Source organism: Coregonus clupeaformis, chromosome 29 (assembly GCF_020615455.1).
Source record: "Coregonus clupeaformis isolate EN_2021a chromosome 29, ASM2061545v1, whole genome shotgun sequence".
NCBI lineage: Eukaryota > Metazoa > Chordata > Actinopteri > Salmoniformes > Salmonidae > Coregonus > Coregonus clupeaformis.
In genome coordinates, this window is record NC_059220.1 from 30,479,977 (window position 1) to 30,504,051 (window position 24,075).

The 24,075-nt window shown below is 44.5% G+C and overlaps 1 protein-coding gene across 2 annotated transcripts in view; it reads left to right on the plus strand.

Moving 5' to 3' along the window:
- Nucleotides 1-24,075, plus strand: part of LOC121545024 (rho guanine nucleotide exchange factor TIAM2) — a 97,736-nt gene that overhangs the window by 56,114 nt on the left and 17,547 nt on the right. For both annotated transcript variants that reach the window (XM_045209156.1, XM_045209157.1), the window contains one exon: nucleotides 9,195-9,298. In XM_045209156.1, coding sequence (XP_045065091.1) covers nucleotides 9,195-9,298 — 104 coding nt within the window. The remainder of the gene's footprint in view (nucleotides 1-9,194; nucleotides 9,299-24,075) is intronic.

Genomic DNA, 24,075 nt, shown 5'->3' on the forward strand with positions numbered 1-24,075 from the left:
TCAGCATGTGTGGGTTCCACCAACACCTTCTCTGGAAACGGTCTATCAGCAAGCTGTTGCCCAACCTTGCTTTTCTCCACCAGTGTGATCTCATAATTGAAATGATGCCAGAATATCAGAAAGATGCTGTAGGGTTCTGTGGAAAGTGTAATTTGATTTTGATATGAAATTACCATACCATTATTTTGTTTTTACCTTCATTTTAGCAGGGAGTCACCATTGAGACCACTGTCCAGTGACATTTCACCAGCTCTCTCTCTCTCTCTATCTCTGTGTGTGTCTGTAGAGATGAGAACTTAGATGATATTTTTCACTTACACCATATGAAGTCACCACAGACTTCCTGCTTTGAGAGTCAAATACTTCCTCAAAACCGATCAGCCCCATTGGCCCTTCAGAGTCAGGCAGACCGAAGTGAGCGGCAGAAAGGTATAGAAGGTTTAGAACATGTGTTCAGGGGAGAGAAGTAGTTTTAATAAGAACTGCTGCTCTTTAATTATTTGTTACTTTTATTTTGTATTATTTTATATTGTATTTTTTGTGTGTTTTATTTGTATTTTTTTGGTATTCTTTCTTAAAACTGCATTGTTGGTTAAGTATTTTTTTTTGAAATTGCACAACATTTCACTTCTCTGGTTGGCGATACTTTTTAAGGTAAGGTTATCATAGTATATGGTCATGTTTTCCTCTACTGTATATGTATAATGTCTTTTGAAGAAGTGTCTTTTATAGACTGGAAATTTTGCTGGTGATGCTTCAGTCTATAGTCTTTATACACTGAGTGTACAAACATTAGGAACAATTCAATTCAATTTTATTTTATATAGCCCTTCTTACATCAGCTAATATCTCGAAGTGCTGTACAGAAACCCAGCCTAAAACCCCAAACAGCTAGTAATGCAGGTGTAAAAGCACGGTGGCTAGGAAAAACTCCCTAGAAAGGCGAAAACCTAGGAAGAAACCTAGAGAGGAACCAGGCTATGAGGGGTGGCCAGTCCTCTTCTGGCTGTGCCGGGTGAAGATTATAACAGAACCATGCCAAGATGTTCAAAAATGTTCATAAGTGACAAGCATGGTCAAATAATAATCAGGAATAAATCTCAGTTGGCTTTTCATAGCCGATCATTAAGAGTTGAAAACAGCAGGTCTGGGACAGGTAGGGGTTTCGTAACCGCAGGCAGAACAGTTGAAACTGGAATAGCAGCAAGGCCAGGCGGACTGGGGACAGCAAGGTGTCATCATGCCCGGTAGTCCTGACGTATGGTCCTAGGGCTCAGGTTCTCAGAGAGAAAGAGAGAACGAGAGAATTAGAGAGAGCATACTTAAATTCACACAGGACACTAGATAAGACAGGAGAAGTACTCCAGGTATAACCAACTAACCCCAGCCCCCCGACACATAAACTACTGCAGCATAAATACTGGAGGCTGAGACAGGAGCGGTCCGGAGACACTGTGGCCCCATCCGAAGAAACCCCGGACAGGGCCAAACAGGAAGGATATAACCCCACCCACTCTGCCAAAGCACAGCCCCCGCACCACTAGAGGGATATCCTCAACCACCAACTTACAATCCTGAGACAAGGCCGAGTATAGCCCACAGAGGTCTCCACCACAGCACAAACCAAGGGGGGCGCCAACCCAGACAGGAAGATCACGTCAGTAACTCAACCCACTCAAGTGACGCACCCCTCCCAGGGACGGCATGAAAGAGCACCAGCAAGCCAGTGACTCAGCCCCTGCAACAGGGTTAGAGGCAGAGAACCCCAGTGGAGAGGGGAACCGGCCCGGCAGAGACAGCAAGGGCTGTTCGTTACTCCAGAGCCTTTCCGTTCACCTTCACACTCCTGGGCCAGACTACACTCAATCATATGACCTACTGAAGAGATAAGTCTTCAGTAAAGACTTAAAGGTTGAGACCGAGTCTGCGTCTCTCACATGGGTAGGCAGACTGTTCCATAAAAATGGAGATCTATAGGAGAAAGCCCTGCCTCCCGCTGTTTGCTTAGAAATTCTAGGGACAATTAGGAGGCCTGCGTCTTGCGACCGTAGCGTACGTATTGGTATGTACGGCAGGACCAACTCGGAAAGATAGGTAGGAGCAAGCCCATGTAACGCTTTATAGGTTAACAGTAAAACCTTGAAATCAGCCCTTGCCTTAACAGGAAGCCAGTGTAGGGAAGCTAGCACTGGAGTAATATGATCAAATTTCTTGGTTCTAGTCAGGATTCTAGCAGCCGTATTTAGCACTAACTGAAGTTTATTTAGTGCTTTATCCGGGTAGCCGGAAAATAGAGCATTGCAGTAGTCTAACCTAGAAGTAACAAATGCATGGATTAATTTTTTCTGCATCATTTTTGGACAGAAAATTTCTAATTTTTGCAATGTTACGTAGATGGAAAAAAGCTGTCCTTGAAACAGTCTTGATATGTTCGTCAAAAGAGAGATCAGGGTCAAGAGTAACGCCGAGGTCCTTCACAGTTTTATTTGAGACGACTTTACAACCATCAAGATGAATTGTCAGATTTAACAGAAGATCTCTTTGTTTCTTGGGACCTAGAACAAGCATCTCTGTTTTGTCCGAGTTTAAAAGTAAAAAGTTTTCAGCCATCCACTTCCTTATGTCTGAAACACAGGCTTCTAGCGAGGGCAATTTTGGGGCTTCACCATGTTTCATTGAAATGTACAGCTGTGTGTCATCCGCATAGCAGTGAAAGTTAACATTATGTTTTCGAATAACATCCCCAAGAGGTAAAATATATAGTGAAAACAATAGTGGTCCTAAAACGGAACCTTGAGGAACACCGAAATGTACAGTTGATTTGTCGGAGGACAGACCATTTACAGAGACAAACTGATATCTTTCCGACAGGTAAGATCTAAACCAGGCCAGAACTTGTCCGTGTAGACCAATTTGGGTTTCCAGTCTCTCCAAAAGAATGTGGTGATCGATGGTGTCAAAGGCAGCACTAAGGTCTAGTAGCACGAGGACAGATGCAGAGCCTCGGTCTGACGCCATTAAAAGGTCATTTACCACCTTCACAAGTGCAGTCTCAGTGCTATGATGGGGTCTAAAACCAGACTGAAGCATTTCGTATACATTGTTTGTCTTCAGAAAGGCAGTGAGTTGCTGCGCAACAGCTTTTTCTAAAATTTTTGAGAGGAATGGAAGATTCGATATAGGCCGATAGTTTTTATATTTTCCGGGTCAAGGTTTGGCTTTTTCAAGAGAGGCTTTATCACTGCCACTTTTAGTGAGTTTGGTACACATCCGGTGGATAGAGAGCTGTTTATTATGTTCAACATAGGAGGGCCAAGCACAGGAAGCAGCTCCTTCAGCAGTTTAGTAGGAATAGGATCCAGTATGCAGCTTGAAGGTTTAGAGGCCATGATTATTTTCATCATTGTGTCAGGAGATATAGTACTAAAACACTTAAGTGTCTCTCCCGATCCCAGGCCCTCGCAGAGCTGTGCAGATCCAGGACAGCTAAGCCCTGGAGGAATACGCAGATTCAAAGAGGAGTCCGTAATTTGCTTTCTAATGGTCATGATCTTTTCCTCAAAGAAGTTCATGAATTTATTACTGCTGAAGTGAAAGCCATCCTCTCTTGGGGAATGCTGCTTTTTAGTTAGCTTTGCAACAGTATCAAAAAGAAATTTTGGATTGTTCTTATTTTCCTCGATTAAGTTGGAAAAGTAGGATGATCGAGCAGCAGTGAGGGCTCTTCGGTACTGCACGGTACTGTCTTTCCAAGCTAGTCGGAAGACTTCCAGTTTGGTGTGGCGCCATTTCCGTTCCAATTTCCTGGAAGCTTGCTTCAAAGCTCGGGTATTTTCTGTATACCAGGGAGCTAGTTTCTTATGACAAATGTTTTTCGTTTTTAGGGGGTGCAACTGCATCTAGGGTATTGCGCAAGGTTAAATTGAGTTCCTCAGTTAAGTGGTTAACTGATTTTTGTCCTCTGACGTCCTTGGGTAGGCAGAAGGAGTCTGGAAGGGCATCAAGGAATTTTTGTGTTGTCTGAGAATTTATAGCACGACTTTTGATGCTCCTTGGTTGGGGTCTGAGCAGATTATTTGTTGCGATTGCAAACGTAATAAAATGGTGGTCCGATAGTCCAGGATTTTGTGGAAAAACATTAAGAGCTACAACATTTATTCCATGGGACAAAACTAGGTCCAGAGTATGACTGTGGCAGTGAGTAGGTCCAGAGACATGTTGGACAAAACCCACTGAGTCGATGATGGCTCCGAAAGACTTTTGGAGTGGGTCTGTGGACTTCTCCATGTGAATATTAAAATCACCAAAAATTAGAATATGATCTGCTATGACTACAAGGTCTGATAGGAATTCAGGAAACTCAGAGAGGAACGCTGTATATGGCCCAGGAGGCCTGTAAACAGTAGCTATAAAAGTGATTGAGTAGGCTGCATAGATTTCATGACTAGAAGCTCAAAAGATGAAAACGCCATTTTTTTTTTTTTTGTAAATTGAAATTTGCTATCGTAAATGTTAGCAACACCTCCGCCTTTGCGGGATGCACGGGAATATGGTCACTAGTGTAACCAGGAGGTGAGGCCTCATTTAACACAGCAAATTCATCAGGCTTAAGCCATGTTTCAGTCAGGCCAATCACATCAAGATTATGATCAGTGATTAGTTCATTGACTATGACTGCCTTTGAAGTGAGGGATCTAACATTAAGTAACCCTATTTTGAGATGTGAGGTATCACGATCTCTTTCAATAATGGCAGGAATGGAGGAGGTCTTTATCCTAATAAGATTGCTAGGGTGAACACCGCCATGTTTAGTTTTGCCCAACCTAGGTCGAGGCACAGACACAGTCTCAATGGGTATGGCTGAGCTGACTACACTGACTATGCTATTGGCAGACTCCACTAAGCTGGCAGGTTGGCTAACAGCCTGCTGCCTGGCCTGCACCCTATTTCACTGTGGGGCTAGAGGAGTTAGAGCCCTATCTATGTTGGTAGATAAGAGGAGAGCACCCCTCCAGCTAGGATGGAGTCCGTCACTCCTCAGCAGGTCAGGCTTGGTCCTGTTTGTGGGTGAGTCCCAGAAAGAGGGCCAATTATCCACAAATGTTATCTTTTGGGAGGGGCAGAAAACAGTTTTCAACCAGCGATTGAGTGCTGAGACTCTGCTGTAGAGCTCGTCACTTCCCCTAACTGGGAGGGGGGCCAGAGACAATTACTCGATGCCGACACATCTTTCTAGCCGATTTACACGCTGAAGCTATGTTGCACTTGGTGACCTCTGACTGTTTCATCCTAACATCGTTGGTGCCGACGTGGATAACAATATCTCTATACTCTCTACACTCGCCAGTTTTAGCTTTAGCCAGCACCATCTTTAGATTAGCCTTAACGTCGGTAGCCCTGCCCCCTGGTAAACAGTGTATGATCGCTGGGTGATTCGTTTTAAGTCTAATACTGCGGGTAATGGAGTCGCCAATGACTAGGGTTTTCAATTTGTCAGAGCTAATGGTGGGAGCCTTCGGCGTCTCAGACCCCGTAACGGGAGGAGTAGAGACAAGAGAAGACTCAGACTCAGACTCCGACTCGCTACATAATGGGGAAAACCGGTTGAAGGTTTCTGTCGGCTGAATGAGCGACACCGGTTGAGCATTCCAACAGTATTTCCCTCCAGAAGCCATGAGAAAGTTGTCCGGCTGCGGGGACTGTGCGGGGGGGATTTATACTAACGTTACTGTCTGTACTTACTGGTGGCACAGACGCTGTTTCTTCCTTTCCTACACTGAAATTACCCTTGCCTAACGATTGCGTCTGAAGCTGGGCTTGTAGCACAGCTATTCTCGCCGTAAGGCGATCGTTCTCCTGTATATTATGAGTACAGCGACTGCAATTAGAAGACATCATGTTAATGTTACTACTTAGCTTCGGCTGTTGAAGATGTTGACGAACCATGTCCAGATAAAGCGTCCGGAGTGAAAAAGTTGAATAAGGGAAAAAAGTTGCGATGGAAAAAAGGAAAATAAAGTAAAGTTGGCAGCTAAAACGCACAGGAAAATGACTCTTCTGTCTCGGGATAAAACGTCCGGGGTGAAAAAGTTTAACGAAAAAAGATGAGTGAGGACAAAACTAAAAAGTTGGTAAATTTGTTGAACACAGAGATTGATTAAACGTTTATTAAAAGTAAAACGTGAATAGTTTGGCAGGTAGCCAAGTAGCAACAAACAGCACAGCAGCACGGAGACAATGCGGAAGCGAGGAACACCTTCCTAATATTGAGTTGCACCCCCTTTTGCCCTCAGAACAGCCTCAATTCGTCAGGGCATGGACTCTACAAGGTGTCAAGCTTTCCACAGGGATGCTGGCCCATGTTGACCAATGCTTCCCACAGTTGTCAAGTTGGCTGGATGTCCTTTGGGTGGTGGACCATTCTTGATACACGCGGGAAACTGTTGATCGTTAAAAACCCAGCAGCGTTGCAGTTCTTGACTCACTCAAACCGGTGCACCTACTACCATACCCCATACTTAGATATTTTGCCTTGCCCATTCACCCTCTGAATGGCACACATACACAATCCATGTCTCAATTGTCTCAAGACTTAAAAATCTCCTCCCCTTCATCTACACTGATTGAAGTGGATTTAACAAGTGACATCAACAAGGGATCATAGCTTTCCCCTGGATTCACCTGGTCAGTGTATGACATGGAAAGAGTTCCTAATGTTGTGTAGTTTTGGTCGTTAGTGAAAGTATGATGGATTTCCATGAAGCAAGTTAAATATGAGGGATTTTCTCAAGATGCTATTTATACAGATAGGGTTTTCATGTAATTATGCTTCATTTATTCTGAGTATGAGAACTGAGAAAGTTTCTCTTTTTGAGTATTTGGGGTGTTGAGTTCTCACAGTGTACTAGAGAAGCAGTTCTCAACCTTTCCGTTCCGGGGACCACTGAATCACCATAAAAAAATGTATTTCCGTCAACAAGTTGAAAACCACTGTACTAGAGAGAGTGAAATACAGTAATTTATCACTACAACATTCTGAACCAAAACCACAGGCAACACTTCACACTACAGGACTGGTGATGACATGCAGTAAAACTTACCGAAAACTGTGTAGCCACTGGCTTATCACTTAGTTGAAGATGAAAGCATCTTACACAGTGCCACATTCTCACACTAGTGAGATATGAGATAGAGGCCAGCAACATGAGTGCAGTTTCCTCCTCTACCTCTAGAGGGGGTGCTATCCCAGTCAGGATGATGAGGGTGATGAGAGGTCTGAACCATCCTGGAGTGTGACAACATCAGGGTATACCACTCTATGGTAGAAGGCAGCACCCCTGGTGTGTGTTAGAAATGTTTTGTGACATGCTATATTGACTTGAGATATGCATAGCAGGGAAAGGGTTTGTCCATCTATACATCTCTGATAAGTGCTTCTGAATGCTGCAAATCTTGGAAAAACTTTACTTGACACCCAGCGTCATAACACGTTATGACACGGTCATAACCATGCCATAAATCAAATCAAATCAAATGTTATTTGTGACATACATGTTTAGCAGATGTTATTGCGTGTGTAGCGAAGTGCTTGTGTTTCTAACTCCAACAGTGCAGTATATCTAACAATTCACAACAATACACAACAATACACACAACCTAAATGTAACATATTGGAATTAAGGAATATATTAAGATTAATTCCATTCTTTTCCTTTTAGGTTGTGTGTATTCTTGTGAAAATTTTATAACAGCTGACATAACCTGTCATAATATGGTCATAACACTGTCATGACCCATATATTTACACCTGTTGTGACATATACTGCATTATTTTATGGCTGGTTATGACACCTACATCAAATGTGTTTTTTCCCTGCCAACAAGTTTCCTCTTGTTTGAAAGTTTGTTTCTTAAGTCCTTTGTTGTTGTTGTAATGAATTCTTTACAGTCATGTTTGTTTCATCATATTTTAAATAACTTATAGAAAATACACTTTATGACACTGTCATATAAAGCATTATAACCATCCTGTGTCACTTTACTTAGTGCATGTGTGTGCAATTACAATGAATTTAATATGGTCAATTTCAAATAAGATTATGTAACCTGAACACAAAAGTGTTGACAAATAGGCTATGGTGTTAATGGAATGTTTTGCCGTGTGGTAGGTTTTAGGTTTTATGGGTTTTAGGTTTTAGGTTTTATGGGTTTTGACACTCTCTTATGTAGGTGTCATAACCAGCCATAAAATAACGCAATATGTCACAACAGGTCTAAATATGCGTCATGACAGTGTTATGACCATGTTATGTCAGCTGTTATGACACATTATGACCTGGTTATAACCGTGTCATAACGTGTTATGACGCTGGTTGTCAAGTAGCGTGTTAGCCAAATCTTTATGTCCCAGAATACAATCAAAAGGTCAAGCCAGTTGATTGTGCTCATGTAGCTCCTGTAGCTCAGTTGGTAGAGCATGGCGCTTGCAACGCCAGGATTGTGGGTTCGTTTCCCACGGGGGGCCAGTATGAAAAATGTATGCACTCACTAACTGTAAGTCACTCTGGATAAGAGCATCTGCTAAATGACTAAAATGTAAATTGATTTCCCACAAGCCTGTGAGTTTGTTAGAAGCAGGAAGGGAGGAAGGCAGGGAGGGTCGAGGTCCCCACCAGACCCAGTGAGTGTAATCAGATCTCGCCCCACTTAATCCAGTCAGGTGCCTTTTAACCAGGGGCAGCGTGTGACTGAGCGCTTTCCCAAAATGGGATTTTCAGGAAAGATACAACAAGAGTATATTATCAACAGCTTTCTCCTAAGACCACGTCCAACAGACAGAGGGAACTGGAGGATTTGTTCCCTTGACTGACTAGTGGAAGAGCCACTTCTCTGGGATAATGTTTATCATTACTGTTTTTAGAATGCTGCATTCTAACACGTGGACATTGACCCATGGACGCCTATGACGGCGTGGTATACTGTTACTAGAGAAGTGTGTTTTATGTTCTGTGGTCAGTAGATAGATGCTGAACTGTAATCATCACTCCCTCTCAGAGGAAATGCTGTGACATGACTAGCCTCGATAACAACAGCACTTGGCTGTGCTTGTATGAATTGGCCAAGCCAGTTAACAAAAAAAAACACTGAACATCATCCAGTAAATGTGATGCTAATTGCTGTGTGTCTCTCCTCAGATGTGTCCTTGGTGCCAGAGGTCCCTGGTGAGTCGCTAGGCTCTGGGCTGGAGAATGGTCTACAGGACTCCCACCAGAGCCACAGGGCCGTACAACACAGCAAGGTAAGACTGAATGAACGCTGCGCCGCTGGCACTGCCCACACTGGGTTGAATGAGTCGGCATAAACATACAGAGAGGAAGACCGAAGGACAGAGTGAGATATAGAGGTAGAGCGGGGGAGACAGAATAATCAACAGATCTTTGAGACCATGAACAAACACACTACAGGCCCCAAGCAATTTTGAAACACAGTTACTAATGTACACACTTTATTAGGTACACCGCCCCGTTCATGAAAATAGTTCGCTCCTACAGACAGTGAGTCACGTGGCCATGGCTTGCAATATAAAGCAGGCAGACAGGCATCGAGGCATTCAGTTACTGTTCGATTGAACGTTAGAATGGGCAAAACGAGTGACCTAAGCGACTTTGGTGTAATGGTGTGGGGAATGTTTTCCTGGCACGTTAGGTCCCTTGATACCAATTGAGCAACAATTGGATGCCACGCCTTGTAGAATCCATGCCCCGTAGAATTCAGGCTGTTCTGGATGCAAAGGGGTTCCGACCCGGTACTCGATGGGTGTACCTAATAAAGTGTATATGTGTTCAAAATGAGTGTGTGAGCTGTGCATATAAATGTGTGCATGTGTGCTTGGCGCCCCTCATCAGGGACAGCTGTGGCAGCGGGCGGAAGACGTCTTGGCACCACACTTAAAGATCTCTATATAATTACACTGACCTCAGTCTAAAGACAGCTTATTACTGTCACACTCAGAGAGAGATGCCCTCAGTCTAATGGCCATACTGTCAACACTCCCTCTGCCTGCTACTAACCTTCCCTCTGTCACTGTCTGAGGCCCCAACACCCTAGATAGACACCCTGAATAGCAGGAAGTAGTAATGACAGAGTCAGGGTTGGCTATGCTGGGTCCTAGCCCTCAATAGAAGCAGCATAGGCATGGTACTGAACCTCAAAGCCTACTGCTAGCCTCATCTCTTCCATGGCTCTACCCCTGGCATAGAGGGAGAACAGACGTGAGGGCTGCTCTTTCTCTGTAGGTAATAGAATTAGAGCAGTAGATGGAGGTTGCTGTTCCTTCCTATCTTGGTAAATCATTGTTGGCGAGCAATTATACTCAAACCTACCTTTTTGATTTCAAAGAGTTTGTTGTGTGATCATGTTCCGATTTGGGATTCCATAGTGACTTCGTCAAGGAGGGGAACTCTAGGTTATCTCTGTATCAGGGAAAGGCTAGGTGATGGCTAGTGCACCTCGGCTTTCATCAATTCTAAACTGTAAAAGCTCCACATTTCCTACTGTAAGTATGCAAATGGCTGTCCAGTGATGATTCAATTGATGTTTATTTTTATCCCAGGGAGTTTTTGTTCTTGTCAGTTTTTTAATATGTAAATCATAATTTATTTAAGTCATTAAAGTGTGTTTATGCGTCATGTTGGAAAGCTTTCTACATTATGTTAATTAAACAGATTTAGAGATGGGAAAAGGGTCTATACCAAGCTTTATTATTGGGCTGCATTAATGACTCCAGTCATCTGGAGAGCCAGGTTTTAATGATCCACTCTTCAGTGGACTGAAAATAACATTGCAGCTCAGAGGAGAGAACGGTCTGTATGCTGTTTGATGCTCCTAAAATATCCCTCTCGAGACTGTAAACACTGGCTGGAAATACTCAATATCTAGGCTGGCTATTTGCCTGCACCCCTGTGTCCAGCACTTGTATACAGCAGGTTGTCAATGTGTTCCTATGTAATGCCCCAATACACTGTTACATTATACATTACAGTGAAACCATGCCTATATGGTTTAGTGTATAGTATGTCCCAGTGGGCTCTGTTAAGTCTCTGTAATAGAAGGTCTGAGGTCAGTAAGGAGGTGGATTAGAGAGGACAGGCTCCTCTGCTCGCTCTCTGTTTGCCCAGTGACAAGAATGAGTCCCGCTGCACTGGGATCTGCACTGCAGTACCTCTGACTGCTGCTGCTGCATCGGCCACTGTGTTTGTCTTTGTACCAGCGGAGAGGTACCGAGGCTGTGCAGGCGTGTGTGTAAGTGGAAGGTGTGTGTATTGTGTGTGTGTGTGTGTGTGTGTGGTGAGTGTACAATCGCATGCGTGTGTGAGCGAGAGATACTGAGACATATAGCTACATGTAGTAAAAGCGAGCAGCGTGAGATTTTGTTGTGGCAAATCTGATAGCTGTCAAGAACGGTTGGAAATTAGTCTTACTACCAGAGTCAGTTTGTGCCCCGGAGCGGAAACGCAGCAAAACAATCTAGTCAATGGGTAGAAAATGACCTGTGTATCAGGCAGGCAGAATAGGTGCCCACTGCAGCCAGCCTGCCTGTGACTAAATGGAGAGGGATGGGAAGGAAATACTCATTTCAAGCCTCTTGTCTCAGCATGTAATCGCCTGCTGCGGAACACTAACTGACTTTGATTAATTGGACTAGTGGTTTCCAATTTTCTCATATTAAAGCGGTGAGCAGCTGCTTACAAAGCATTGTTAACTCAGTATTTACCCTAGTGCTATGACACTGGATGAGATTCCCCACTGCCAAGTTGTTGTGTTTTGGGGACTTGTTGCTAATACTATTGGTCTCCCCCCCCCCCCGTAGTATGTTACTGTAGGTCCCATGTCCCTCCTCCTCAGTAGACAGATGGGATGGCAAGTGACTTGAGAGGCCAGGGGAGGGGTAATCTGGCCTGGAGCAGACTGACACCCTGGTCTGGTCAGCCCACACAGCAGCACCAGCACATCTCTTCCTGACTCAGGGAGCTGACTTACAATACCACCTAGATACCATCTGCTACAGCGATACTGTTTACATCAACACCATGACACAACAAAAACTATTTTTAAACCACATTTACCAGTTGTTGTAATACCAGGTTGTTTTAGTTATTAATACCAGTTTATTGTATCTTATTGGACGTTGTGAGGTTGGGGTAGTTTACCAGTGGCATTTCATTGGGTACTACACTACCATGTTTCTTTCATCAAATTGCTCCATATGGAATGATTTTGCATTGGTCAGTCACCTTATTATTTAGGACATCACTTTAGGTTCTGGTGCACAGTGTTCATATTAGTTTTACAGCTCCATGAAGTTGTGTAGTAACCCTCATAAGACACAAGAGGAGCTGTACAACTGTATGAAATGGCATATATCACACATCACCACCCTCTATAGGCTGGCAATGGCATGACGTTGTTGTGTTACAGATACTATTTGCCAACTGGCTGAGTAGAGTAAGCTCCTTAACTTCCTCCAACCCTTAACTAAGAGGGATTTGACAGGACAGAGAGCAGTAACCACATCCTTCCATTACTGTAGCCTCCCTTGCCGCCAATATCCAATGTAGGGCTGTCCCCAACCAGAAATAAATCTTGGTCGACCAAGAGTCGTCTGTCCTTTCGACCATTCGATTGGTCGAAATTTGAAAAATTGTATGTGTTTTAATCACATCAACTATATTAACTGAGCTTGTCATATGCTTTAAGCTAACGGTTTGATGAAATAATTAAGACACACAAATGACTAGACAGAGTCCGACCGCAATTGATTTGATTGTGCCGCCTGGCTCAGACTTGCTGCACTGTGTTAAAAAATGACAGCGAGTGACTGTGTGACTAGCACCTGTTGTCTCTCTCTCCTCTCTGCTGCAGCGACCACCACACGTCAACAGTGTGGATAGCGCTGTCCGTGTTTCTGAAGCTGCAACATAATTATAGCCATTTCTGTTGCACCATTGTTCTTACATAATATAACCATATACAATTTCTTAGACTGATGGACTGTGTCATCCCCACGGCCTCCACAATGGATCAGTCCACTCAGACAGGTGCGAATCAGACCGGTGTCTTGTGCACCATGATTTTTTGCTACTGCTCGACTAAAGAAATCTCGGTCAACCAACAGCCTATCGACCAAACAATCAATCAGTCGACTAAATGGGGTCAGCCCTAATCCAATTACTTGGTTTGATTCATTAATGATTTAGTGATTGTGGGAAAACCACAAAATGGTCCTTACAGGAACTGACTGGGCAGTTTACTGTAAATGGCAGCATGTATTTTGGGTGCTATACCCGTTAAGAATTCCGTTGCTCTATTCTCGGTTCTAGGCTAAGAACATCTGAAAGGTGTGAATGTGAGAGGTGAGACATGCTCTCCAATTACTGCATTATTACTACCCTCCTCTAGATGGTTTCTGGACCACATAACAGCCAGCAAAGACCAATGGACTCTAGAAATAAAGACCTATGGACTACAGCCTCGTTAAACTTCTCCCACCTACTTATCTCCTCCTTGGGAAGCTCCGACGATCCCAGTCCCTCCTCTTGGGCCTGCCTATGGGAGGAGGTGGAGTGGGTGGTGGTGATGATGACTAAGTCTGTCAGTCACCATATGGCTGTGACTAGCCTAATAATCTGGGCTTATGGCTGGGAAGTGGCCCCAGCGTCTGGAGCGGCCCAAATGCAGAGAGACAGAGGGAAGGAGGGATAGACCCATCGAGAGAGGGGTAGAGGCTCGCCAGAGGAGAAGAGGCGTGCTGGGGTGCATTGGAATGGCAGCCCTATACCATGGCTCAGGGCTGGGTGGAGGATTGATGGCTGAGAGGAAGGGGGCGGTGGTGGCAGAGGAGGAGGAAGAGGCCAGGCCCTGCGTCTACCTCACCACCCTGATCCAGCTGTTCATCAGGGACCAGTCCCCAGCCCAGGCCCTGTGCTCCATGCTGGCCATGTGCTGGTTTTGGCCTGGAGGCTGTGAGGCCGAGGAGAAGGACCTGTTTCTGGGCTCGGCCCTGCTCACCCTCAGACAGCTGTTTAAAGACAAGCTGGCCCTGCTGCTGGACGACATGGCTGGATGTGTGGCCTGTGAGAAACCTACGGTACCCGACCCACGCACTGGACTCCTGGTAACCCAACACTGCCTTTTCTAGTTGTTTGATCGGGGTTTATTGTAGTTAGTATGTTTAGTACAGGTCACATAGTGTTAGTAGGTATCAATGTTCTTGTGTGCTGACACTTCCCTATTTGTCCAACCTGCCTCTACTAATGATTTATTTAAGCAATAAGCCTGAGGGGGCGTTGCGTCATGCCTAAGAACAGCCCTTAGCCGTGGTATATTGGCCATGTACCACAAACCCCAGAGGTGCCTTATTGCTATTATAAACTGGTTACCAACGTAATTAGAGCAGTATAAATACATGTTTTGTCATACCCGTGGTATACGGTCTGATACACCACGGCTGTCAGCCAATCAGCATTCAGGGCTCGAACCACCCAGTTTATAATTAAGTATATTGTATACAGTACATGTAGCGGATCCCCACAGGAGAAATTATCAATTCACTCTCATACTACAGTAGGTCACGAGGGTGTGGTGCTACAACTGAGTCACTGTGTCACTCTTCTTACTCTATAGTATTATTTATTGTACTCAGGTGAGTCCACCTGGTTGTCCAGCCTTTCTCTGGAAGGTTGACTTGGCTGTTACAGTTTTTTGTGTGGTTTTGCTTTATTTCAGAGTCTGTCCTTTTCGTAGCCTGCTATATGTTCAGTCAGATGTTATCAGACATCCTCTGGACCAGCGGTAGGTAGTGTTTGCTATCACCAAGCTACATTTTAGGGCAACAGGTCATGTGGCTAGAAGAAGGTTTCCACATCACTGACTGCTCCCGACTGTGCTTTCAATTTCATTTCAGTTTCATGTTGAGGGAAATGGTTTGCTGCTATGTTACCTTTCCTCTGCTGTCATTTGATATTGATGTTGTTGGGGGGGTTATAATGTTCTTTGTCTCACTCCCCAATGGGGACTTATCATGAAACACGCACTCTGTAGTCTCCCATGCACTCTGAAGTCTCCCACACACTCTGAAGACCCGGTGGAATAATATTTGTTTAGAATGAAAAATAAAGCATATAATGGGAATAGCAGACTGGGGCCCTCCCTCCCTGTTTGATTTATGAGAAACTGTCTTTATTTATTGAGTTTTAAAAAGCGGATGGCAACATTGCACAATAGGCCTAACCTGAGGGATGAATCAGCCTCTGTCAGAGCCTTACAGTGGTGTGACAGAAAACTCTCCTTTGAGCAATGGGCTGAGCCGGCCCGAGGGACGCCCCATATTTTATCCCTGGCGTTACACTTTAGACTTTCCATTTGTGTTTGTTTATTTTCTTAAAGAGAAAGTATTTTGGCGCCGGGAGGATTATTTTCTTTCATTTGAAAGCGATTCATCTCTTAAAGTAGGCTGAGCACACTGCTTTTAATGACTCTATTTTAATGTCTGGCAGAGATAGGGGAGATTGAACAGTATCCGGCTTCACTCAACTGTTTGACAGCTCTTGTTTGTCTTTGGGCTGTGTTTGTTTCTAACCTCACTGTATTTGAATACTATTTGAATATGATGTCAGTGGAGGCCAGGTTGAAGTTGGCTTTTGACCTTGGATTAGGAGACACTTGGATGTGTTTGGCTGCCAATGGGTGTATGAGGGAGCGGAAGAGAGGTGTCGTGAATGACACCTTGCCCGTGGGTGGAAAATACCAGACTGGATAATCGTACCAGTTGGCACGTCAAGCAGGACTCTTCACAAACAGCTTCTTCTGACCTCTCCCATGTCAACACGCCTAGGATTTTACATGAACAATACCTAGCCATTGAGATCACATTGGAGTTCTCCAGTGTTATATGTTTAGTGAAGTTATCCACATACTTTCAGACATTCCGACAACTTTGCAGACACACATTCTTTGCTGCATTCTCAGAATGCTGTTCACTTCAAGGGGTGGGGACATAGTGGATCTAATGTAATATGTTGTGCATATACTGAGACCTTAGTTAGGCTAGTTAATTGTGTTGTTGTGTTGGAGTGGTCTGCCCACACAGGCCTGAGCCTCCAGTCAGGTGACCTGACCTGGATTTGGAACAGTCAGCTAGTTGTCACTCGGCTAATGACCTCAGGTAGCTTTGTCTGCAAACAGTAGACCCATATCCCCCTCAGCAGCAGGATACCCCTCAGTAAGATGTTGTTTACCATGAAGCATAGCTTCTAAACATAAGCTTGGACTCATGTTTTTGTTGAAAAGCACCCACAATAGTCCATAGAGGGCCCCTCCTCCTCCCTACAGTGTGTCCTGTGTTGTTGTCAGTGTAGATGTGTGCCCCTGAATCCCCCTGGCCTGTTGAACAGACACAGCTATTCCTGACCGTATGACAGTGCAACAGTGAGGCTGGCGGGCCAGAAGAGTCCTCATTGTGTTGATGGTATTGAGAGGCCAGGCTTCAGGCCTGTGGCAGCATGGCCAGTAACACTGGCAGCCTGGCCTCTGCATTACACTCTCTGGAAGCTGACAAGGGTCACGTGGACCAGAGATGGGGTGAGCGAGAGAGACAGAAAGAGAGAGCGAGGGAGGAATGCCCCTCCGTTTGCATTGTCCGCTCGGTCCGGCCGTCCACTCTGATTGATATGCAGATTGGTGCAGGCAGCAGTTTTTAGTCAAATGCCTACGCTCACAGAACCTCTAGATCCCATCAAACGGCCCCTGGCCCCTGGAGAGTGAGGCTTCTCCAGGTCTGGTGGTGGAGGAGGACGTGACAGTCACTAATGAGGAAGAGGCAGAGTGGGAGAATACTGAATGTGAGGAGGTAGAGCGAGAGAGGGGAAGGGAGAAGGACTATCAAGTACTGTCCAGTCAAGAACAACTCATTGCGGTCTAGTGGTCAGACCCAGTCCAGTCAGTCCAGCCGTGATGCCAGCGTCCAGGTCGGGTAGGCTGCATAAGAAAGGCTGTAACCTGGCCCGTAGGACCCAGAGACAGGCCACAGCAGCTTGGAGGCTCCTCTACAGACTGCTCTTCATGGTGAGTAGGACAGAGGGATTGAGATCGAGAGGATTGATGATTGTCGTGGGAGTACAGTTGACCGTTCATAGAGGGAAGGACAGTGTTAGTGGGTTATGGGGTTTAGTCTTTCACTGTCTAGTTGTTCAAGTGTGGCGATGGGTATCAACCTCAGGCTCAACATGTTTTAGGGCTGTAGGTGTTGTGACAGAGAGGTTAAAACTATTCCTCATGGGGAGAGGGAGAGAGAGATGTCTGGCTTTACAACAGGGAGAGCAGATGGGGTGATAGTCCCGAGTGAGCTGTCCAATTTGGGCTAATTGGCAGGATAGGATTTAGCTAATTCTTCCTAGAATCCCCACAGGCTTCATGGTTGTTCAATCAGAAAAACCCAGTCAGTTCCCTATGTTGCATAAGTGGGCTATAGTATAAGCACTAAAACTGTGAGAGGAGCCCAAATGCAGCAGAAGCTGTCAAGCGTAACCAGAATACGGAGGGAGAATTGAGACTAGCGCTGTTGGATGTGCTCGTCCATTCTCCAGCTGCAGTGCTGCCTCCTGCTCCCGGCTCCCCCTCTCCACAGCTCCCAAGCGGCCTGTTCGCAGATCTTAATTGGAAATTTGGGTTAGCCGTCAGGCGTTTGGCTCAGACCGTTGGTGGGATTGTTGTGAGATAGGGAGACTTCTGAGTCATGTCTCTCTCTCTCTCTCTCTTTTCCCCTAGTCATGTTCTCACAGGTCGCCCATATTAAGTTAATGAAAAGTAATGCTGCGAGAAAGGGAGACTCCTTCTGTCTGTCTCAGTGTGCGCATGCCTGTGTGTGTAGCTCAGTGTGTGGCTTCAGAAACAAACATTATCTGTCTGTGTGAGGCAAGTTTGCCTCTGAAGCTGCCGCAGGGTATCTGATTAATATGTAAACATCATCTCCTTCAGCCCTTTTTCCTCCTTGAGCTGGTCTCATAGCCTTTCAGCTGCAATATGGAGGAGCTTTGGTCTGTGTTAGTGTGTGGGTGAAACATATCCACTACATTCAGTGTGTGTGCTTGAGCTTGTGTGTGTGGGTGTCGATGCTTGCCTGCGTGCCTGAGTCTGTTCTTTTGTGTATCTACAGTATACAGCCGTACAGAATCCAGTCAGTGTAGTAGCATAGTGGGTCAGCTTAGTCTCAGTGTAATTATCATTGCTCACGCAGAGACCCAGAGCTGCTGGCTGGGTGGTCGTATCTAGAGGCCAGACCTAGCCTACCCCATGCCTGAATCCCCTTCCCCTCAGTGGGGGCCTGAGCCACCAGCCCCCTGTCCCTGTCCCTAGCCCCAAGACCACTGCCGTAGCCATGCTGCTCCCACGGTGCTGCCTAGTTCTCTATCCTCTCTACAGATTAGTATTGAAGCTGCTTTGGCACCCTCCTGAGTAACCATGTTATGATTAAGCAATAAGGCACAAGGTTGTATGGTATATGGCCAATATACCACGGCTAAGGGCTGTTCTTATGCACAACACAACGTGGAGTGCCTGGACACAACCCTTAGCCGTGGTATATTGGCCATGTACCACATACCCCCGAGGTGCCTTATTGCTATTATAAACTGGTTACTAACGTAATTAGAACAGTAATTGCAAATGTTTTGTCATACTCGTGGTATACGGTCTGATATACCACAGCTTTCAGCCAATCCGCATTCAGAGCTCAAACCACCCAGTTTATAATTACCTGATGAGCTACTGGCTTAGCTTAATAGAGGACTTGATTTGTCCTCTGTCTCTATGGTATACTCTGACACTATCTCGGTCCTGCTGGGTTGTTATACTGTGAGGGCTGTTTATTGATTTGGTTTGTGTATGTCGTGTGCGTGAATTTGTCTGCGCTGTTGCTGTGCAATATTGATGGTGACAGGCAGGGTATTTTCTGAGAATTGCTTATGTGTAACGATCAGCGTCTCTCACTTTTTTCTCTCACTCAAAAATGCATTCTCTTGCACTGACTCTCTTGCAGTGGCTCTTCCTTCTACACCCCCCCTCCCCCAGTGGCTCTTCCTTCTACACCCCCCCTCCCCCAGTGGTGGTTGTCCCACTGGCTATCCTAAGTTGAATGCACCAATTTGTAAGTCGCTCTGGATAAGAGCGTCTGCTAAATGATGTTAAATGTTATGCACACTCACTGGACTCTACCCACACACTCACACATACTTCACTGACACCCCAACACACAAACACACAGACACACACACACATCCAGAGTCATATTCCAGCAAAACAAATTATGACATCACCAACCAGAACGTTCACTAATAGGTCCGGTATCACATCATCAACTTGTATTGATCACATTTTTACTAACATGGCTGAACATTGTTCTAAAGCTGTATCAGTGGCACTAGGTTGTAGTGATCATAACTGGCTGGCCCTAAGGTCATCTACCGAAGGTCCTACAGAGGGTTCAATCAGGACTCATTTGTGGATGAGATTAAGAATGTGCAATGGTTAGAAGTGTGTAGTAAGGATGATCCTGAAATGTCACTAAGTTTTATGAAATTATTTATGAGTATTGCTGATAGGCATCCCCCTTTAAGAAAATGCACTGTGAGGTCAAACGGTGCCCCATGGATTGATGATGAGCTGAGAAATTTAATGATTCAACGTTATGATGCTAAAAAAGCAGCAGATAAATCTGGCACTCTGTTTGGTAAGCAAAGTTATTGTAAATTAAGAAATCTTGTGACCAAGCTAAACAAAGGAAAGAAGAAGGGATTCTATCAGCACAAAATTGATGAAGTAAAGGGTGATGGGAAAAAAACTGTGTAGAACGTTGAACGCTATTATGTGTAGGAATTGGAACATGTCCGCCTCTTTTGTTGAATCAGAGGGTATATTTATTACAAAACCACACGACATCGCAAACTACTTTAATGAATATTTTACAGGCAAAGTGGACAAGTTGAGGAATGCCATGAGTCCAACTGATGGCTCCATGTCATATACCCTTATAAAAGATTGCATCATGAAGGAGAGGCAATGCATGTTCGAATTTCACCAAGTAGAAAGGGAAGAGGTTGAAAGGATGTTGTTGTCTCTTTCGGATGACAAGTCACCTGGTACAGATAATCTTGACGCCAAATTGCTTAGAGTTACAGCTAACCAAAAACGATATTATAACCGCGATCGATAAAAGACAGTACTGCGCAGCCTTCTTCATCGACCTGGCCAAGGCTTTCGACTCTGTCAACCACCGCATTCTTATTGGCAGACTAAATAGCCTTGGTTTCTCTAATGACTGCCTTGCCTGGTTCACCAACTACTTCTCAGATAGAGTTCAATGTGTCAAATCGGAGGGCCTGTTGTCTGGACCTCTGGCCGTCTCTATGGGGGTGCCACAGGGTTCAATTCTCAGGCCGACTCTATTCTCTGTGTATATCAATGATGTCGCTCTTGCTGCTGGTGATGCTCGGATCCAACTCTATGCGGACGACACCATTTTGTATACATCTGGCCCTTCATTGGACACTGTGTTAACAAACCTCCAAACGAGCTTCAACGCCATACAACACTCCTTCCGTAGCCTCCAACTGCTCTTAAACACTAGTAAAACTAAATGCATGCTCTTCAACCGAACGCTGTTTGCACCCGCCCACCCGACTAGAATCACTACTCTCGGCGGGTCTGACCTAGAGTATGTGGACAACAACAAATACCTAGGTGTCTGGTTAGACTGTAAACTCTCCTTCCAGACTCACATTAAGCATCTCCAATCAAAAGTTAGATCTAGAATCGGCTTCCTATTTCGCAACAAAGCCTCCTTCACTCATGCAGCCAAACATGCCCTCGTAAAACTGACTATCCTACCGATCCTTGACTTCGGCGATGTCATTTACAAAATAGCCTCCAACACTCTACTCAGCAAATTGGATGTAGTCTATCACAGTGCCATCCGTTTTGTCACCAAAGCCCCATATACTACCCACCATTGTGACCTGTACGCTCTTGTTGGCTGGCCCTCACTACATATTCGTTGCCAAACCCACTGGCTCCAGGTCATCTATAAATCACTGCTAGGCAAATCCCTGTCTTATCTTAGCTCACTGGTCACCATAGCAACACCCACCCGTAGTCTGTGCTCCAGCAGGTATATCTCACTGGTCATCCCCAAAGCCAACACCTCCTTTGGCCGCCATTCCTTCCAGTTCTCTGCTGTCAATGACTGGAACGAACTGCAAAAATCTCTGAAGCTGGAGACTTTTATCTCCCTCACTAACTGTAAGCGTCAGTTGTCAGAGCAGCTTACCGATCACTGCACCTGTACACAGCCATTCTGAAATTAGGCCACCCAACTACCTCATCCCCATATTGTTATTTATTTTGCTAATTTGCACCCCAGTATCTCTATTTGCACATCATCTTTTGCACATCTATCATTCCAGTGTTAATTACGAAATTGTAACTATTTTTGCACTATGGTCTATTTATTTATTGCCTTACTTCCACAACTTACTACATTCGCACACACTGTATATATATTTTCTGTTGTATTTTTGACTTTATGTTTTGTTTACCCCATATATAACTCTGTGTTGTTTGTTGTTTTTATTGCACTGCTTTGCTTTATCTTGGCCAGGTCGCAGTTGTAAATGAGAACTTGTTCTCAACTGGCTTACCTGGTTAAATAAAGGTGAAATAAAATAAATAAATAAATATCTACCCCAATCTCTCATATTTTTAATAAGTGGTTGATTTATGGGGTGTGCCCAGAAGTCTGGAAAAAGTCAAAGGTTATTCCACTACCTAAGGATAAAACATTCTGAATTCACTGGTCCTAATATGCTTGCTACCTGTGTTAAGTAAATTATTTGAAAAAAATGTATCTGTACAAATTAAGGATTATTTCTCATGTAATGGTCTGATTACAGGTTTACAGCATCCATACAAAGAATGGCATTCTACGAGTACGGCCTTAGCACAAATGACAGATGATTGGTTAAAGAGTATGGATGACAGGAAGTTAGTTGGTGCAGTGTTGCTAGATTTCAGTGCTGCTTTTGATGTAATTGATCATGAACTGTTACTAGGTAAACTAAAATGTTATGGTTTTAAGTCTGCAGCTCTATCCTGGATGGAAAGCTATCTATCCAGAAGAAGGCAAAAAGTATTTAATGGTAGCTTTTCAAACAGTAAAGATATACGCTGTGGTGTTCCTCAAGGAAGCTGCCTAGGCCCACTTCTCTACTCTGTCTTTACTAATGATCTACCTTCAGTAATGAGCAAAGCAAGAGTGGTAATGTATGCTGATGACTCTACAATGTATAGCGCAGCATCAGAATGTAATGAGCTAACAGATGTACTGAGTAGTGAACTAAGAATGGTGTCTGAGTGGGTTGATATGAACAAATTGGTGTTGAACATTTCTAAAACTAAATGTATTGTACTTGGTTCAAGATATATGCTTGTTGATGATCCCCAATTGAATTTGTTGATGAATAGAACGCATGTAGAGCAAGTGAAAAAAACGGAACTACTAGGCATCATGGTCAGAACACATAGATATTGTTATTAAATGGGTAAGGGAATTGCTGTTACAAGAAAATGTTCAGGGTACAGTGGGGAAAAAAAGTATTTAGTCAGCCACCAATTGTGCAAGTTCTCCCACTTAAAAAGATGAGAGAGGCCTGTAATTTTCATCATAGGTACACGTCAACTATGACAGACAAAATGAGGAAAAAAAATCCAGAAAATCACATTGTAGGATTTTTAATGAATTTATTTGCAAATTATGGTGGAAAATAAGTATTTGGTCAATAACAAAAGTTTCTCAATACTTTGTTATATACCCTTTGTTGGCAATGACACAGGTCAAACGTTTTCTGTAAGTCTTCACAAGGTTTTCACACACTGTTGCTGGTATTTTGGCCCATTCCTCCATGCAGATCTCCTCTAGAGCAGTGATGTTTTGGGGCTGTCGCTGGGCAACACGGACTTTCAACTCCCTCCAAAGATTTTCTATGGGGTTGAGATCTGGAGACTCCAGGACCTTGAAATGCTTCTTACGAAGCCACTCCTTCGTTGCCCGGGCGGTGTGTTTGGGATCATTGTCATGCTGAAAGACCCAGCCACGTTTCATCTTCAATGCCCTTGCTGATGGAAGGAGGTTTTCACTCAAAATCTCACGATACATGGCCCCATTCATTCTTTCCTTTACACGGATCAGTCGTCCTGGTCCCTTTGCAGAAAAACAGCCCCAAAGTATGATGTTTTCACTCCCATGCTTTGGTGTTCTTTGGATGCAACTCAGCATTCTTTGTCCTCCAAACACGACGAGTTGAGTTTTTACCAAAAAGTTATATTTTGGTTTCATCTGACCATATGACATTCTCCCAATCCTCTTCTGGATGCACTCTAGCAAACTTCAGACGGGCCTGGACATGTACTGGCTTAAGCAGGGGGACACGTCTAGCACTGCAGGATTTGAATCCCTGGCGGCGTAGTGTGTTACTGATGGTAGGCTTTGTTACTTTGGTCCCAGCTCTCTGCAGGTCATTCACTAGGTCCCCCCGTGTGGTTCTGGGATTTTTGCTCACCGTTCTTGTGATCATTTTGACCCCACGGGGTGAGATCTTGCGTGGAGCCCCAGATCGAGGGAGATTATCAGTGGTCTTGTATGTCTTCCATTTCCTAATAATTGCTCCCACAGTTGATTTCTTCAAACCAAGCTGCTTACCTATTGCAGATTCATTCTTCCCAGCCTGGTGCAGGTCTACAATTTTGTTTCTGGTGTCCTTTGACAGCTCTTTGGTCTTGGCCATAGTGGAGTTTGGAGTGTGACTGTTTGAGGTTGTGGACAGGTGTCTTTTATACTGATAACAAGTTCAAACGGGTGCCATTAATACAGGTAACGAGTGGAGGACAGAGGAGCCTCTTAAAGAAGAAGTTACAGGTCTGTGAGAGCCGGAAATCTTGCTTGTTTGTAGGTGACCAAATACTTATTTT